This window comes from Charadrius vociferus, unplaced genomic scaffold, assembly GCF_000708025.1.
Source record: "Charadrius vociferus isolate BGI_N301 unplaced genomic scaffold, ASM70802v2 scaffold2, whole genome shotgun sequence".
NCBI classification, from domain to species: domain Eukaryota; kingdom Metazoa; phylum Chordata; class Aves; order Charadriiformes; family Charadriidae; genus Charadrius; species Charadrius vociferus.
Genome location: NW_009647595.1, coordinates 8,107,826 through 8,110,339, shown reverse-complemented (window position 1 = coordinate 8,110,339; position 2,514 = coordinate 8,107,826). Strand labels below are relative to the sequence as shown.

Below are 2,514 nucleotides of genomic sequence, written 5' to 3'. Positions count from 1 at the left end.
AAAAGCTAGAGTATATTGACAAATGGTGTCGAGATTTAAAAATACTTTATCTTCAGAATAATCTAATTCCAAAAATTGGTAAGTATTTTCTGGATGTATTTCTTTTTAAACGGATTTACATGCATAATTTTGAAATCAGAAAAAAGTATCTGTTGTGTTATACTTTAAGGGAATGCAGAGTGAGTAACTACAGAAAAGTTCTTTGTGGATCTGCTCCTATAAGATTTCCTTTCCCTGTCTCTTTAATAAATTTCTAAAAAGATCAGAAATTTGCAAGAGAAATTTTAAATGAAAAGATCATACTGAGATAGAAGTCAAGAATATGAGTGTGGAACACCTTTTATTGATTAAAATCATATAAACCAAGATAAAACTTAAATATCCTGTCTTTGTGGCAAACAGAGAGACAAGCAGTTTAGCCCATACCATGGACTGTGATATGATAGGACTAGCTCTCCTCATGTTCATGTATAAATTCAGTTTTTATACAAATGTTATTTTTTGTTAATATTGAAATAATTTTCATTTAGATAAAATACTTGCTTCTGTGCGTAAAGACAACTTTTTACAGCAAAGTCTCAATGGTCTTCCTGCACCACAGGAGAAGGTATAATTTCACATGGGCTGTGTTTTGTGGCATAGGTTCACATGTTTGCCAGGCTCTCTACAGAAAGATATGACATCAGGCCTTGGGCTGAAAAAGCTTAGACTCTACAGATACCGTGTAGATGAAGAATGGAAAGTCAAAAGTGCTCGGGAATTATATTAGCATATTTCTTTGAAGTTCCCTAAGAGGAAGAAAAAAAATCCAGTTTTAGGGTGAAATTCTGTGCTCAGGATGTGCAGGCAAAGGCTTAAAATCCTCTGGAGAGGCTCATCAGGAAACTCCCAGGGAGTATCAGTACTGATAACATCTGCATTTCTTTGAGTGGCGGAATCTTCTCCCAGAGAGAATAAGGTTTTTGAAACTGCTTTATGCTGCTCTGCCTCATCAAAAACGAGACTAAAATAAGTTGTTTTTCTCTCTGTCACTGTGTTCTTAGTAAGGCACAAGACTTCACCTTGTTCTTTTGTCAACACTCATACCTCCTTTAGGTTAGTACCGTATATCATATTACCATTCACATTACTGCATTTTGGAAACAAGATTTTTTCACCAATATCATTTCTGAGACAGTCAATTTTTATCTTAACTTACTCTAATGGTAGGAGTTGGAAAAGTATGCAACTTCCTACTTCATATATTCTTGTACAATGTAATAGCTTTCCAAGAGAGTACCTTAGTTACAAATGGGAAAAAAAAAAAAAAAAAGAATTAAAAAAAAAAAAAAGGCAGCACTATAAAAGTAGTGACCAAAATGGTTACTTAATAGGGTTTTGTTACAAAGGACTGAATTTGAGAAACAATTCTTCCCAGGGGACATGAACATCTCCACACAGAGCACATAGCGTTTCCAAGCACACTTCAAAATATCATAGCCGAATGGTTTATATTGACCCCATTGGGATGTGTCTTTTCTCCTCTTACGGAAAACCTTTATGCAGCCCTCAAGATCTGACTTGCCTACTAATCAGACAGCAAGTTGTAAAGCATTCACTATATGGATGAGTCCTGGTTCTTTCCTTTTCTATAAATGCAAAAAAAAACCCACAAGATGCGATTGGCTTCAACACTTGTCTCTCTCACTTGTTCTTGCGTACAGGCACTGCCATTATAGAAATACCATAAGAACAACTAACAGCCAACCTAAGCTGCACAGGTCCTTGCTGAGAAATTAATTTCATCATGTTTGTGAATTATGAAGAAAACATCTCTCCAAGGTCTTAGTAAACTAGGTAGTAGGATTCATGTCACCAAACTTTTAGACATCTATGTCTTAGACAGCTACTATGGCCTCCCTTTATCACCAGTGATGAAGAAAATGTGTATTTTTGAGCACAATTTGGGTCACTGGTTCTAGACAGCCAATTTAAGAGAAGAGAAATTGCACCTTGAAGAGCCTATTTCTCTTTATTGATTATAGAGGAGCCTAGACAACTAACTCAGCTGTTGACATGATCTGTGTTGGTTAGATGAAGCTCCTGCTACTTGAGTTTGTTTGTCTCAGCAGGGACAGTTTGTACAACAGTTAATCAGTGTGGCTTGTTAATTAGAGTTTGAGGTAAACTTTATGACTTCATTGGATAGGTTTTCCAGTCAGATCTTCAAAACATCTGGCTATTGGGGAGAAATTGGTGAATTGTGACACAAGTTATACTATGTATCTTGTCTCAGGTGTATGTCGCTGAACATTTTGCTGTGTATCTCAAGGGGTATTTGCATTTTTCAGACATTTTTGGGACTGATGAAGATTGATGCTACCCAAATCCCTCTTTATGCCCTTTCTGTATTCAAAGGAGGAAATGATAGCCATTCTGACACAGAACGTTGTGAACCTACTAATTTAAGCAGTTCATGGTGAAAATAATACAGGTTAAATTCCAGATTAGGGGGTGAGGTTGGGGTGGGGTGGG

The 2,514-nt window shown here is 36.4% G+C and overlaps 1 protein-coding gene across 1 annotated transcript in view; it reads left to right on the top strand.

Moving 5' to 3' along the window:
- Positions 1 to 2,514, top strand: part of LRRC6 (leucine rich repeat containing 6) — a 40,461-nt gene that overhangs the window by 3,557 nt on the left and 34,390 nt on the right. The window contains exon 2 of the mRNA XM_009881053.1: positions 2 to 78. Within this exon, the coding sequence (XP_009879355.1) occupies positions 2 to 78 (77 nt within the window). The remainder of the gene's footprint in view (position 1; positions 79 to 2,514) is intronic.